Source organism: Bufo bufo, chromosome 5, assembly GCF_905171765.1.
Source record: "Bufo bufo chromosome 5, aBufBuf1.1, whole genome shotgun sequence".
NCBI lineage: Eukaryota > Metazoa > Chordata > Amphibia > Anura > Bufonidae > Bufo > Bufo bufo.
Window position 1 is genome coordinate 79,364,600 of NC_053393.1, and position 14,788 is coordinate 79,379,387.

The 14,788-nt window shown below is 41.9% G+C and overlaps 1 protein-coding gene across 1 annotated transcript in view; it reads left to right on the forward strand.

Annotated features, from left to right (window-relative positions):
• The window catches only part of STK3 (serine/threonine kinase 3), a 234,541-nt gene that overhangs the window by 92,723 nt on the left and 127,030 nt on the right, over positions 1 to 14,788 (forward strand). The window contains exon 7 of the mRNA XM_040432421.1: positions 12,729 to 12,866. Coding sequence (XP_040288355.1) covers positions 12,729 to 12,866 — 138 coding nt within the window. The remainder of the gene's footprint in view (positions 1 to 12,728; positions 12,867 to 14,788) is intronic.

A 14,788-nucleotide genomic window follows, 5' to 3' on the forward strand; every position in this document is an offset into this window, starting at 1 on the left:
GGTGGAAATGGACAGCACTTCCAGTAGAAAAAGTTGTGGTTTATTAGGCCACAGTGACACAGTGAAGCGACGTTTCGGCTCAAAACACAGAGCTTTGAGAAAGGCTTTGTGTTTTGAGCCGAAACGTCGCTCTACTGTGCCACTGTGGCCTAATAAACCACAACTTTTTCTACTGGAACACACACTCACACTCACACACACACACACTCACATATAGAACTACCACTAACTGCAGGTCTTTTTTCACACACACAAAAAAATAAAAAAATAAAAATAAATGAGCACACTACTGATTGGTGCTCTGCAGCACGCACACACACAAATTGTGCGTGCAAAAACTGTAGTATAAAAATTCACTACAGTGTTAAAAAAGCGAATGAAAAATTAACTCTAAACTAAACTAAAAACTCTATTTATATAAAGCCCTATTTCTTCTTTTTGAACCAAAAAATGGAAAAATGTGAAAAAATAAATAAAAATCAAAAAATAATCCCCAGGTGCTGATCAGGCAGGTCAGCACATGGCTGTCACAGCTCGCACGCAGAAAAAGTGGTGCGAAGCTGGAAAATTGTAAAAAATAAAAAGACCAAAAAAAGCCCACGGACCAAATGGTGTCCGTAAAAAAAGGAAGGAGGGGTGGGAAGGGACAGGGAGGAGGGTGGTTTATGGATCTAGGACAGCTGCAAATGAAAAAAAAAATCAGTGCAGCAATACCAGATGTTTTACTTTTTCTTCTTTTTTTTTTTTCCTTCTTTTCAGCAGGAAAGGGTTGAAAGCGCAGTGGTGGTGCACCACAAGTCCCAGCAAGCCAACAGCAGGACAGAAAAGCACAGAACCTCTCAGCATGCAGTCACCAGCTAGAATGGCTGCATGCAGGGAGGTTCAGCCCTTTTCTGTGCAGCTATAGCGCTTCCATTGGCTGAAGTGTTGTTCCAGCCAATCACAGCGCTGGCAGGGGACGCCTAACACCGGTGTCCCCTGCCTCACCTCGCAGTCCCCTGACCAGTTCAGCACCGGTCACCTCCCCCTGACCACTACCGACCCTCCGCGCAGCTGTATACAGCTTCCGGCGCTGCGATGTGCCGGTCTTCATTGACCGGCCAATTGCAGCGCTTGGAGCTGCAGGGGGGCGGTGCAGCACCATGATGCCCTTATCCGGCATGGCTGCCTGCCGGTAAGAGCAGCCATGGTCCCCCGATTTCCCCGCGATCATTCCCCAGCGCCCGGTGGACCTTGCAGTACATGTACGGCACTGGTTCTTAAGTCAAGTCCAGTTGCACCGTACATGTATGCCACGGGTTCTTAAGGGGTTAAATAGTAATCAATCCTCCCTGATACGTTGGGCCGTGTTTCCATAACATGAGAGTGTTGTCTTGATTGTGTGTCTGAGGAGATGACTTTACTGCCTTAATTGCGTCATTTGTCACATAAAAAAATAAATAAATAAAACCTTTGTACTTTTTTAATAAAAAAAAAAAAGACAGATTTACAGTATGCAGTTAATGGTTGTTAAACTACCGGTTGCCGCTGTAAAACTGAGCTACTAGTGTAAGGTTAAGTGTGTTGCAATGTGGTGCTTTTATGGCTTGATACAAAGAGCTGCTTGTCATGTCTATACACCAATAAATAGCGTTGGCTTAGGCTACATTCACAGGGCCGTATCCGTTTTGTGGTCCAATAGACCGTGGATCGGCAAAATGCGGTTGCCGGCCGTGTACGTCCCGCATATTTTCGACAACCCCATTGTAAAAATGCCATTTCTTGTTTGCAAAACTTGTATGTTTTATAATTTTCTTTTCTGTACGCATTCATTGCGGCCCATAGAAATGAATGGGTCCACGTGCCGTCCCCAAAAAATTCTAATTGGACATGGACCGAAAATACAGTAGTTTGAATTAGACCTTTGTTCAAAATTGAAGAAAAAGTCATGCTACATGTGAACCGGTCCCCTGCGCACAGTAACCTCGTTCTCCTAGCAGAAATGTGTCACCAGGTTATCAAAGTAACTAGTTCAAGACCGGGACATTTATCCCCTTCCTGACCAGGCAAATTTTTTTTTGTACATGTCTTTGAAAGCCAAAATTTTTCCCCATTCAGTTATATAAATAGTTTTTGCACCATTTTTTGGTGATACATGGAATGTATGGGTTGTGGTTGGTAGGAGCAGGGCTAGAAGTTGTGATGTGATGTTTGGTGCATTTTTATGTTAATTTTTCTTTTAGTTATTATTATTATTTATTTATTTATTTTTACTTTTTGTTCCCACCCATAAGGTCATTTCAGACCTTAACATTTAACATTACATTTTTTTAATAGCTTATTTCTCCTGTAACTGAGGCTGACATATTATCTTATAGATTGTAAGCTCTTGTGGGCAGGGTCCTCTATCCCTCTGTACCAGTCTGATAGTTTTTGGAATTAATGGTGCTTTAAAATAATAATAATAATAATAATAAAATTAGCCCCTGTTACATCGGGAATACAGGCCCTCAAGAGTTTATACATTGCTGCACAGCCTCCGCACAGAACCGCGGAGCTGATCTGGGTCTGCTAAGTTAGCTCCCCAGCGTGTTTGACCTAATGAAAGAATGATACTCGCCTACTCCCCGCCTCTCAGTCTTGAGCCGCGGCTGTGTTCAGCGATCTTCCATTCACAGGCTTGTTTAATTCTGGCTGGACTATGGACAGGGTCGCATGTGCCACTGCAGCCAATGACTGGCCTCAGCAGTGACATATGCCAAAGTGGCACATTACTGCTGGGTCATGTGTGGGTGGCTGGCAGATATGATTCTTTCGTTAGGTCAAACCTGCTTGGGTGGAGTGGCCTTGAGATAATGAAAAACTTGGATTCACAGGTCAGTCCTCCAGACTTGGATGTGCTACTGCCGGACCGTGAGTTGAACTAACCCAAACTTACAACATCTTTGACATTAAATGGGTTGTGAGAATTAGTACAACATTGACTTTTTTTCTTGTAAAAAGCGGTTCCTCGCCTGTACGTCTTGGACAATAAGAAGGAGGCACGGGAAGAAAGAAAATTGGCATGCAGATTATGCAGCCATATCAAGTATTTAAAGGGAAAAACACAATGGGGGATCGAAGGAAGACTCGGGGAGCTTTAGGGAAGTAGAGTGTAGGACATGGGAGCATGCTGTCGGCGATACCCGTCCACTTGAGTAATCCAAGAGTTGGTTTAGCTATTTGAAATTGCACCATCTTCTTTGCTTGGTACAAACTGCAAAATCCAAAGGTGGGATTTCCCTTGGTACCATGACGTGCCGTCCTCGCTGATAACATTTATAGCTCACAGAGATTGATGGCAGTGATTGACAATTTTAGAAGCCGGTAAAAAGTGTATGTAATAAAGACACTGTTCAGTAGTAAACGTATAGATCGTTATCGTTATCTTAATTGCACACAGTTTTCCTGATACTTCTCAACGTCATTCTCCATTGGCATACCCCCGTACAGGGAGTCTTAAGCGAATCGACCTTCGGATCATGGATCTGAATTCGATTTGTTCAAATACCCCGTACAGCATTAAAATGTATTGGCTCCGTGGAGACAAAGTTCGTCTTGCGAGGCTTTCGGTGAATTCCTACTGTATTCATATCTGTGTCTTTAAAACAATTTAGTCGGCTTTGGTACTGCCTGGTGCCTCTGTACCAATGCCCAGTTCGAATTGCTATTTTAAAATGTCTTTGATAGGCAGATATGAACACTGTAGTAATTCACCGAAGTCTCACGCGAGTTCAAGCAAGACTAACTTTGGCTCCATGGAGCCAAAACATTAACGATGGCCCCTTACGGCATTATAAAGTTGAAGTATTTGAACAAATTCGAATTCGGAACGATGATACGAAGGTCGATTTGCTCAAGCCTAGTAACTTTAGCGAAAGTTGGAAACCCGAGGCACATTAGACAAGCCAGTTTCATAGGTACAAATCTGCTGACAGATGCCCTTTAAAGGGGTTCTTTGCATTTTCTATATTGATAGGTAGGTCATAAATATCAGATTGGTGGGGGTTCGACACACAGTAACCCATAGTGTTTGGGCAAATGCTGTGGCCTCTGGCTGCCCGAATGAGAGATGAGTTACGGTAAGACTTCTGCTTCCGACTTTGTCTGTTACATAGTTTCCATCTCCGACGGCTGTCCGAAACAGCATATCCATGCGCTTGCCAAGTGTTGGACCACCACCGATCTGATATCGTTGACCTATCTGGAGGATAGATCATTATCCTCAAAAATCTGGAATACCCGTTTAAAGTATCTGAAGGGTCTCTCTGAATGCAGATACTCATTAACTCCTTAAGGACACGGCCATATTTCACCTTAAGGACCAGGCCATTTTTTGCAAATCTGACCAGTGTCACTTTGTGGTGATAACTTTTAAAACGCTTTGACTTATGCAGGCCATTCTGAGATAGTTTTTTCGTCACATATTGTACTTCATGACACTGGTAAAATGGAGTAAAAAAAAAAATCATTTTTATTTATAAAAAAATACCAAATTTGCCAAAAATTTTGAAAAATTTGCAAATTTCCAAGTTTCAATTTCTCTATTTCTATAATACATAGTAATACCTACAAAAATAGTTATTACTTTACAGTCCCCATATGTCTACTTCATGTTTGGATCATTTTGGAATTAAATTTTATTTTTTGGGGATGTTACAAGGCTTAGAAGTTTAGAAGCAAATCTTGAATTTTTCCGAAATTTTCAAAAACCCACTTTTCAAGGACCAGTTCAGATCTGAAGTCACTTTGTGAGGCTTATATAATAAAAACTACCAAAATATGCCCCCATTCTAGAAACTACACCCCTCAAGGTATTCAAAGCTGATTTTACAAACTTTGTTAACCCTTTAGGTGTTCCACAAGAATTAATGGAAAATAGAGATACAATTTCAAAATTTCACTTTTTTGGCAGATTTTCCGTTTTAATTTTTTTCCAGTTACAAAGCAAGGGTTAACAGCCAAACCAAACTCAATATTTATGGCTCTCAATCTGTAGTAAACTGCTGTACGGGCACATGGCAGGGCGCCGAAGGAAAGGAATGCCATACGGTTTTTGGAAGGCAGATTTTGCTGGACTGTTTTTTTTGACACCATGTCCCATTTGAAGCCCCCCTGATGCACCCCTAGAGTAGAAACTCCAAAAAAGTGACCCCATTTTAGAAACTACGGGATAGGGTGGCAGTTTTGTTGGTACTATTTTAGGATACATATGATTTTTGGTTGCTCTATATTACACTTTTTGTGAGGCAAGGTAACAAGAAATAGCTATTTTGGCACTATTTTTATTTATTTTTTATTTACAACATTCATCTGACAGGTTAGATCATGTGGTATTTTTATTGACCAGGTTGTCACGGACGCGGCGATACCTAATATGTATACTTTTTATTTATTTATGTAAGTTTTACACAATGATTTGATTTTTTAAACAAAAAAAAACAACATGTTTTAGTGTTTCCATAGTCTGACAGCCATAGTTTTTTCATTTTTCGGGCGATTACCTTGGGTAGGGTATGATTTTTGCAGGATGAGATGACGGTTTGATTGGCACTATTTTGGGGTGCATATGACTTTTTCATTGCTTGCTATTACACATTTTGTGATGTAAGACGACAAAAAATTGTTTATTTACCATAGTTTATTTTTTTATTTTTTTTACGGTGTTCATCTGAGGGGTAAGGTCATGTGATATTTTTATAGAGTCGGTCGATACGGAAGCGGCGATACCTAATATGTATACTTTTTTTTAAAATTTATGTGAGTTTTACACAATACGGCCTCTTTCACACGGGCGTGTCCGGATGCGTCACGGCAAACCCGCGCAAGTAGGAACGCAATTGCAGTCAGTTTTGACTGCGATTGCGTTCCGATGTTCAGATTTTATCGCGCGGGTGCAATGTGTTTTGCACGCTCGTGATAAAAAACCGACTGTGTACCCAGACCCGAACTTCTTCACAGAAGTTCAGGTTTGGGTTAGTTGTAGTGTAGATTGTATTATTTCCCCTTATAACATGGTTATAAGGGAAAATAATAGCATTCTGAATACAGAATGCTTAGTACAATAGGGCTGGAGGGGTTAAAAAAAAAAAAAAATTTAACTCACCTTAATCCACTTGTTCGCGCAGCCGGCTTCTCTTCTGTCTTCATCTGTGAGCATTAGGACCTTTGATGACGTCACTGCGTCCATCACATGATCCATCACCATGGTGATGGATCATGTGATGAGCGTAGTGACGTCATCAAAGGTCCTATTGCTCACAGATGAAGACAGAAGAGATGCCGGCTGCGCGAACAAGTGGATTAAGGTGAGTTAATTTTTATTTTTTTTTCTTAACCCCTCCAGCCCTATTTTACTATGCATTCTGTATTCAGAATGCTATTATTTTCCCTTATAACCATGTAATAAGGGAAAATAATAATGATCGGATCCCCATCCCGATCGTCACCTAGCAACCGTGCGTGAAAATCGCACCGCATCAGCACTTGCTTGCGGATGCTTGCGATTTTCACGCAACCCCATTCATTTCTATGGGGCCTGCGTTACGTGAAAAACGCACAAAGAGGAGCATGCTGCGATTTTCACGCAACGCACAAGTGATGCGTGAAAATCACCGCTCGTGTGCACAGCCCCATAGAAATGAATGGGTCAGGATTCAGTGCGGGTGCAAAGCATTCAACTCACGCATCGCATCTGCGCGGAATACTCGTCCGTGTGAAAGGGGCCTAACAGCTTTTTTAAAGCAAAAAAAATTATGTTTTAGTGTCTCCCTATTCTGAGCCATAGTTTTTTTTATTTTTTGGGCGATTGTCTCAGGTAGGGGCTCATTTTTTGCGGGATGAGGTGACGGTTAGATTGGTACTATTTTGGTGGGTGTACGCCTTTTTGATCGCTTGCTGTTGTACTTTTTGTGATGTAAGGTGACAAAAAAATTGTTTGTTTAGCACATTTTTTTTTTTTTTACGCTGTTCATCTGAGGGGTTAGGTCATGTGATATCTTTATAGAGCCGGTCGATACGGACGCGGCGATACCTAATATGTCTACTTTCTCCCCCCCCTATTTTTTTTACAATTTTTTTTTTTTAACTTTATTTGGGGAAAATTACATTTTTGTTAATTTTTACTTGAAACTTTAAATTTTTTGGGGGAAAACTTTTTATTTTTTTCAACTTTTTTTTTTCCACTTTACTTTTTGTCCCACTTTGGGACTTCAATTTTTGGGGGTCTAATCCTTTACAATGCATTCCAATACTTCTGTATTGGAATGCATTGGCTGTATGAGTAATACTGTGTGTATTAGGCTACTTTCACACTAGCGTTGTTTTAATCCGGCGTTCAATTCCGACACCTGCCGGATCCAGAAGAATGTGTGAAAACGGATTACATTTTATCCTGATCAGGATGTTGATCACAATGAAAAAATGCATTGGAAAAAACGGATCCGCCATTTATGGACTTTAACTTTTTTTCCGGACGATCCGGAAAAAAACCGTTGATGTTGGCTTCAGGATTTCCGGATCAGTCTCTTTTCGCGCCAGCCAAGTCCTTCCGGATCCGTCGTTGCGTCGTAACAACTAAAGATGTTAGGACGGATCCAGAATAATACATTTCAATGCGCTATTATTCCGGATCCGTCGATGCGGCAAGTGTTCAGGATTTTTGACCGGAGCAAAAAGGTATTTTCTCCGTTCAAAAAACTTTCCGGTCCTTAACTGAAGACACCCTGATGCATCCTGAACGGATTTCTCTCCATTCAGAATGCATGGGGATAATCCTGATCAGGATTTTTCTGGCATAGAGCCCCGACGACGGAACTCTATGCCGGAAAACAAAAGCGCAAGTGTGAAAGAGCCCTTAGTATGTTGTATTTTTACCTCCGGCCAAAAATCCTGAACACTTTGACTGAACGCCGGATCCGGCCTTTTTCCCATTGACTTGCATTAACGCCGGATCCGGCGCCGTGTGTTCCGTCAAACCGAATCCGGCTTTTGCATGTTAAACCCGAAAAATGTGAAAAAAAAAGTTTAAGTCCATAAATGGCGGTCCCGTTTTTCTAATGCATTTTTTCATTGTGATCAAAATCCTGATCAGGATTCTAATGTAATCCGTTTTCACACGTTTTTCCGGAACCGGCGGGCAGTTCCGGTGACTGAATTGAACGCCGGATTCAAACAACGCTAATGTGAAAATAGCCTAAAGTGGTTATCCAAACTATAAAACAGGGCCCCTCATATAGATTATACTTATCCAGCTCCCTCGCACCTGCGTCGCTCCTGATCCCCGCGCCTGTTACGGCCTGCTATTGGCTGCTCCCTACTGCGATTTGTCGGGGAGATGCAGCGGCAGCCGTGCAGAGATCAGGAGCTACAGGGGTGCCGGGGAGCAGGGCAAGTATAATGTATATGAGGGGTCCGGGCATTAGGGGGCATGTTTGATAGTTTAAATAACCCCTTTAAGTGACATAAGAAGGTTATCTGTTGTGTTGTTTTTCAGGCCAGTAAAACTTTTGTTGCGAAAATATTATCATTTCCGTCTACTATAGCGGAGTAGACGAGAGGGTTTTCTGGATTCCTAGTAAAGACGTAAGATTGAACGCGCCGTCACATCGGAGGTTGTTTTCACTTTATGTCTCATAACTGAAAGGCAAACTTTTCATTGGAACGAAGCGAGTTGTCTTTTAGCGAGGTCAAGAGATTGTAGATGTCGGGCAGTTCTTTTTTTTTTTTTTTCCTCCTTTAGAAAATGAGAAATGAGCCTGTCTCTGTCAACATTACTCTGCTTCTCTCCCTGCTCTTCCCCAGATAAGATAATGGTTAATGCTGTTAGTGGGACTTTATCCTGTAATTCTTCCTTGTGTCTAAGCTTCTGTTTCTTCTCTTTATCCAAACAAACTGCTGACTAGAGAAATATTTGCAGTAGTTATTTTTTATGAAGTAAGATGAGATAAGGCGATAAACCTCTCTATGGGGCTTTTTGAGTTCATCGGGCCCAATGTTTACTGCCGCCAAAGGTCTATATAGGAAGGGGCCACCAGTCCTTGTTCTCGGTAAGTGCATGGTATCGGGGGACAGTTAGGGGGTCAGTAATTAAGTAATTACACGTCATTCTCTTCTCTACCCAATGTATGTTATAAAGACGTGGAGGACAGATGAAAAGGAGTTTGACCGCAGGGTAAGTTTGACCGCAGACACATTGATCTGTCGATTTATAAGGGTAATTCCATGAGTAAAGGGGCTGTGTCTCACTTCAGCAAATGGCATTTATCATGTAAAGTTAATACGAGGCACCTCCTAATGTATTACTATCCGAATTGCTTCCTTTGCTGGCTGGCCTCATTTTTCCACCACTTTATACATATCTCGCTTCCATGGTTATGACCACCCTGCAATCCAGGATTGGTGGCCGTGCTTGCACGCTATAGGATAAAAGCAACGGCCTATGTACGTTCCTATGGTCCAGCCACCAGAGAAGCCAGTGCTTTTTTCTTTAGTTTGCAAGCACGGCCACCGGTGCTGGATTGCAGGGTGGTCGTAACCATGGAAACGAGACAGGTATAATGTGACGGAAAAATGAGTCTAGCCAGCTAAGGAAGTAATATGGACAATAACAATATATTAGTAAATGCTTTGTATGAACTTTCTGTACACGATGAATGTCACTTGCTGAAGTGAGACAACCCCTTTAAGGTAAAAAAGGGAAAATCAGACATCATAAAGTACGTAGCCATACCTTTCTAACAAAGCTAGAACCAGCCCTGTACCTCACATGGGTCCAGAGATCTCCCCATTCATTGCACCAATTGCTCTGCTAGATTTATGTCAAGCTGTCAGCTCTTGGGATGTGTCCTTTCTTATGGGATGTGTCCTTTCTGCTGCAATTCTTTCCCTGTAAGGTTATAAGGCCACATGTCGTGCGAAAGTAAGATGTTAAAATATTTGCGTCTGTCAGCAACATGCTGTCGCGCGACTGGTTTAGAACCGTGATTTTACTGCGAAAACATAGCCAAGCCGCAGGTGAATCGCCTGTTGTGAACGACTTACATTAAAGTCAACGGAGTAAAAGTCGTGTGCGACCTGTGGCACAGAATCCAGCATGTCTGGATTTTTTGTGACTGTTGCAGCGTTGCGACACCATTAAAAAGCATTAGATGTAATGTTGTGCAAAACATGTAGCCGTACCCAAACTATTTATCCTATCCTACTAGCTTCTAACAGCGGATATTGCTGGTGGCAGTTGAAGGATAGAACTGAGCATGTGCGTCCACCTCAGCGCCCTGGACAGAGAGATGAGGAAAACAACAAACAGCAGGTGGCGCCATACATATAAACTATATTGTATAACATAGTGGCTAATAAGTATTTTAGACCCTTTTGCACTTTTTCCCCCCCAATTTTCCAGAAAAGGGGCTTTGCTTAGGAGGAAGGGGGCATGACCTACCTGAATGGGGGCACGGTCAAAATGTTTACACATGATTCTGGCAACTGATAGGCGGTGTATAGTTAGACTAGACCAGGGATGGCCAACCTGCTGCTCTCCAGCTGTTGTAAAACGACAACTCCCACCATGCCCTGCTGTAGGCTGATAGCAGTGGGCATGCTGGGAGTTGTAGTTTTGCAAAACATCTGGAGAGTCTCAGGTTGGCCATCCCTGCACTAGACAGTCTAAAGGTGTGCACCAGATTTGTAATCCGGGCGGTCATTCATTAATCTGGCACATTTGTAGACTGTCTAACTTTACATTTAGACAAAGATTAGTAAATCTGCCCCAGAAAGCACCACCTGTGCACCCGCTATAGTTGGTTATACCCCTGGGGGCTTTCATGCATTAGTATATGAACTCCTAAAGCCCCAGTGAAGTGTTTGAGCAGACACAAGAATGGTTAGCGTGACATGACGTGCATTTCCAGCAGCTGTCGTCAGTAAAGTGTCCTTCCATCTCTAATCGTTAATACAGCTATTGATTTTGATAAGCTTCAGTGCTGCTGTATATTGATTTGGAGGGGAAGGTGGCGGACCCTCCCGTACCGGAGGTGTGCAGAGTAGACAACCTGAATAATTTACGGCCTCTCATAATTCTGCTTGTGAAGAGCGAGATGTTGGGGACGGCAGATAACAGCTGTGACAGCAGGTTAAAGTTTTGGGTTTTGATTGCTACTGAATAACCATTAATTTTATTTCAGATCATCAAGAGATTAAGATATGGTGGAGGTACTAAAGGTCATTGGGAGATTGTTTCCTTCAAGGACAGCAGTGCAGGCAGCGTGCGAGAATCTCTAGTAGTCAGCTGCCAGGCCATAAAAAAACATCTTTCTGCTGTTATTGCACATTAACCACATGTTCACTGCTTTTTCCTGCATTTTCTGCCATGTAAGGAAGGGCTTTGATGTCTACATTTATTTGCTTTTGCTACGTGTCCTTTATGTGATTATTATACTCGGATGCTTTTTTTTTGTTACGCCGTTTCATTTATCACAGAATTCAGGGAGAAAATTAGTTTAGGAATGGGGGAAGCAGCTGAGAACTGGAAAACAGAACATTTTACTCTGATATATTACAAAGTTTCTTGTAGTCACGTGCACTGTTGATTTATGTAAAGTTCTGTGAAAGTACAGTGACCATTTAATCATATAAATTATATGTTGTGTCCTATAAAGAGAGGTCCTCTAATTACCAAAAAACTGTGATAACTAAGATGTTTAATATCACCTCTTCTCCTTTGATTTAAGGACCTTTTACACCGCACGGTTTTGGGCCAAGTATTTTGAGTGCTCGTTCCCAAAATTCTTCTCGTATAACCGATCAGCCGATAAACGAGAGTTGATGGAGGGTTCAGTCCATAAGCAGTCTCCAGTCATGTACACCGGGTCAGACTGCGCGAGTTCCCATGTCTGTCCCCAGTGTAAATTAATGGAGGTCGCTGATGAACAGAACCCTCCATCTGGGTTACCAGCCCATGTGCAGCTAGTAATCCACGCTGCACATGTTTAGTAGCAAAGTTTCCATTGATTGAATGCCTAGTGTGTTGCACATTTACAATTTAGAATGTTTTTTTTGTTTTTTTTGTTCAGAAATTGTATTCCAATAAATATATTTTATGTAGGATTTAGAGTTGGAAGTTTGGCCCACAAAATCCACAGCCCTTCTAATAATGGTACGCCTCAGTGGCATATCAGATGCTTCCCTTTAAGGGTCTACTCCTGTAATAACAAATCCACTGAATAGGTGTTAAATGCTAAATCGGTGGGCGGTTGACTGATGGGACCAACCAGTTGCCAGAACTGCTGTCCCATGCCCCTTGTTTGAGCGGCGCAGTGTTCAAGCATGCACACTACCACTCCATCAAGGGTACGGCTACACGGGTCGCTGCAGCCAGGATCGCAGTCAAGGAGGAGTCCCAAATGAATGGGCGCAAGCACTCGTGCTATCACTGCTACTCTGCAATCTTGGCCGAAACCAGTGTTGCCATGTAGCCGTACCCTTAAAATCTATGGGGACTGATGGACATAGCTGATCACTCTACTTGACTATCTCCTTCAGTCCCATAGACTTTAAATGGAGCGGAAACGCACGTGTTGCCGATTGAAACGGGGAACTCGGGGACCCTAGTTAAACCATAGGTGGAATTTATTATTCCTGGCATATCTATTTAAATCTTGTGGCTGTGATGTTTTTATTAGCATGGGATTTAACCACATTTTATCTTATTTTAGGCTATCTTCATGATTCCCACAAATCCTCCACCTACCTTCAGAAAACCTGAGCTGTGGTCAGATGAATTTACTGATTTTGTGAAGAAATGTCTGGTGAAAAACCCGGAGCAAAGAGCGACTGCTACACAGCTTCTGCAGGTACCGACACCTGTCCGTGTTACTACAGTTTTGTTACACACGCCTGATACAGGAGTCTTCTTCTCCGTCTCACATATATAATATTCATAACACATTTATTTGTATGTGTTAAGTGGCATAAAAAAATCCATGGTGGAATTGCTTTATTTATTTTTGCATTGCACCCTATGCTTCCTCAAGGACAAAATTGCTGGTGTCCTTAAAGGGTTAAAAAGAAATTCACCCCTCTATGAGGCAGAGTAGAGAGCTGCTAGTAAACAGCACTACTCACTGTGGGCGACGCGAGGCATTTTATATGCGATGTATAATATATTACATGGTCATCCATTCTGCTGAAGATCAGCCATCCAAGGGTCCGTTCACACGTCCGTATGTGTTTTGAGGAACATCCAGGTGCTCTTGTGCAAACTGTAAACGTGCAGCAATGTTTATTTCCCCTGCAGAAGCCTCTGTAAGGGAAATTTTTGCATATGGTTTTGAGATCCGGCAGAGCACTTACTTTTTCAGTGTTTATTCCTAATTTCTCTGCTTTCGGTCTTGTGCACATGACCACGTCCGTATAGCGGTCCACAAACCACGGATCCACAATGTACGGATCCTTCCACGTGCACTCAGCGTTTTTCTTACTCCCATTACTAAAAATGACTATTCTCGTCCGCAATATGGACAAGAAGAGGACATGTAATTTGCAGAACAGACATACGGATGTGTTTTTTTTTCCCCTAGAGCTATAAAAATGAACAAGTTCTTGTGTGATCCGCAAATAATGCGAATTGGACGCTGATGCAAAATACGGTTATGGTCTTGAGCCCTTCAAATGTGTCTCAATGATCCCTTGTCCACTTTTTTTTTTGGGGACCATTCTAATTTTTTTCTTACCCTGATGTACAACATGAGATCATTTTCTCACGAGATGTCCTCCATAAGTAACTTACATGTACTTTCTTGAACTTTAGCCTACGTTCCCGTTTTTTTTTTTTTTACACGGACGCATTGTACCAATGTCTACTCTTATTTGCAAAACAGACAAGAATAGGACATGTTCTATCTTTTTTTTTGCGGGACTGCGGAAAGGACATACGGATGTGGACATCACACGGCGCGTTGTGTGCAATTTTAGCGGCCCAATTGAAATGAATGGGTAGGCATCCAATCCACAAAGAATGTGGATCAGATGCGGAGCAAAAATTCGGTAGTGTGAATGGGGCCTTAAATGGGATGTGACCACAGTGGAGTTTCTCTTTCTAGTCTCTGACTAGCTCCTCGATAGAATACCTTTACAACACCCATTATTATGTTGTTATGAAACGCGTTGCTTGCCACCAACACATCGCTGCTTGTTTGTACTATTTTACAACCTGTTCTCTACATTGGATTGTAATTCCAATGTTGATTTCCCAGTGATGTGGACTTTAAAAGTGTTTTTGTGCGTTTTATGGAGTAATAAAGTAAATCACTACTATATACTATATGGTTATGGCTTGCTGAGAATATGCATTCCAGTTTACTGAATTGTGTAGTTATGCACTTTACTGGGCCAATTATTATATTATTTTTTAAACGGGGCAAAAAAAAAAAAATCCGCTTTTAGTTCCTTATTGCTAACTGAATCTCAATATCCGTGAATATTTTCCCAGGAGAGAGACCCCGCTTACATGTCATCAGTAGTGGCCTCTGTCTCATCTGCAAACCGACTCGACAAGAGGCCCTATCGAAGACCATTTTAATGAGACAATTTATTAGGCTCTGGTCACGCGATGGATTTGGCAAAAGCAAAATGCGCTGCATATTCTATGGCACCTTAATTTTTTTTTTCAAACATCCCCTCTCTCTTTCTTACTTTCTTTCTCTGTCTGCATCGGATATTTCTAAAATTCTATTAATTTACAATTGATTCGCTCATCTTTAAATTTTATTTTATA